Below are 1,751 nucleotides of genomic sequence, written 5' to 3'. Positions count from 1 at the left end.
TGATCATAAACTCTGTGCTGTATATTATATATATATATATATATATATATATATATATATATATAAACCTTACAAAACAGATTTGAATTTCTAGTTTTGATTTTTCCTGCAGTGCCAACAAAGATGAAACACTTGACGGCGAACAGAAGATTAACGAGAGAGAGCAGTTAGAATCGACCAATCAAGAGCCAGAGATGGTATGATTGACAGGCCGCTTGCCCTATCAGAACACATTTTAAGGGTGGAGCTCATCATTCAGTCTTTGACATGAGATTGTTTCCCTCAGGAGGCCAGTGACCGTGAGGAGGGAGATGGAGAGGAAGACGAGGAGGATGTTGAGGAAGAGGAAATGGATGCAGAGGAGAGCTCTGATGAGTCTGACTCTGACCTGGATGAGAAGGGTACTGATGTTTACTGTGAAATAATAACTTTACCTTAATATGATTTAGAAAACGACTACTTTTTAGAGACTTCAACTAGTACTAAAGCTATATGATGAGAATTTTCATTAAATTCTCAATAAAACATGATTTTAATAAGCCAGATCTATTTATTTTGTTTTAATTTTATTATTAACTTTATTTTATTATTTATTTATCTTAAGTAATGAAGTGCAAGAGTTTTGCTGTTTTGTAAATATACAATAAAGCACATATATAATATACAGTACTACTTTTTTAAGCAAATTTCAATTTAAAACGAGGCCTGAAAATGGCAAAAACTGCACAAAACTCGTAGAGGAAATTCAAAATGAATGCCTTCCTGTTGCGTTTAGGATTTCGCTCCAAGAGACTTTTTTGTAGGTATTGAATTTGATGAATTTCGTACATGTACGTGAAACGTAGTTTGAGGGGCACTTCGTTGAAAGTTTATAGGTGGCGCTATTGAGCCATTTTGCCACACCCACTTCTGAAACCTATATCAGAAGTAAATTTTCGCCACTTCTGGTGTGTGCAAAGTTTCATGAGTTTGAGCATGTTTAGGCCCTCAAAAATGTGATTTATTTATTAGAAGAAGAAGAAGAATTAACGGAGCAATTCCAGCAGGGTCCTCACACTGCAGTGCTCGGGCCCTAATATGATGCCCATTTAATGCCTGTCTTTTTGTAAACATAATTTTGAAGTATTTTTATTGTTTTCGATTGATTAGAGGACTTCCAGGCAGATCTGGCCAACATCACGTGTGAGATCGCCATCAAGCAGAAGCTGATCGATGAGCTTGAGAACAGTCAGAGACGTCTGCACACGCTCAAACAACAGTATGAGCAGAAACTCATGATGCTGCAGAGCAAAATCAGAGACACGCAGCTGGAGCGAGACCGTGTGCTGCACAACATGGGTAAGGACACATATACCACCGCTACGCTATATGATGCACGGTGCTGGGGTCAATGTAATATCATCATAAAATGCCAGTAACAGCTAAGTTTAGTTTCCATATCTGCAGTACTGAACCAGTATGTTTAACCAGAAAGAAATACAGGGTAGGGTTTTATTTTTATCCTTCAGAAATAGATTGAGTTGCAAAAAGTGGGCATTACATACCAGAATGGAGCCTGGTATTTTGGGGGGAGGGATTGAAAAATAAGTGCTATAATAAGTAATAAAATAAGTAATATTCTATTTTTGTTTTGTATTGTTTTTTTTGTTTTGTTTTGTTTTTGTGTTTTGTTGTTTTATGTTTTTGTTTTGTTTTGTTGTGGTTTTTTGTTTTGTTTGGTTTTTTTTGTCGTGTTTTTGTTTTGGTTTGTT

At 36.0% G+C, this 1,751-nt stretch overlaps 1 protein-coding gene across 1 annotated transcript in view; it reads left to right on the top strand.

Moving 5' to 3' along the window:
* LOC107723952 (kinesin-like protein KIF21A) overlaps positions 1 to 1,751 on the top strand; it is a 69,443-nt gene that overhangs the window by 34,877 nt on the left and 32,815 nt on the right. The window contains exons 12-14 of the mRNA XM_016532683.1: positions 113 to 197; positions 287 to 401; positions 1,150 to 1,338. Of these exons, the coding sequence (XP_016388169.1) occupies positions 113 to 197; positions 287 to 401; positions 1,150 to 1,338 (389 nt within the window). The remainder of the gene's footprint in view (positions 1 to 112; positions 198 to 286; positions 402 to 1,149; positions 1,339 to 1,751) is intronic.

The sequence above is a fragment of the Sinocyclocheilus rhinocerous genome, unplaced genomic scaffold (assembly GCF_001515625.1).
Source record: "Sinocyclocheilus rhinocerous isolate Xijiao unplaced genomic scaffold, SAMN03320098_v1.1 scaffold63, whole genome shotgun sequence".
Lineage (NCBI taxonomy): Eukaryota > Metazoa > Chordata > Actinopteri > Cypriniformes > Cyprinidae > Sinocyclocheilus > Sinocyclocheilus rhinocerous.
Note: the sequence above shows the minus strand (reverse complement) of the source record. Positions and strands in the feature narration are given on the sequence as shown.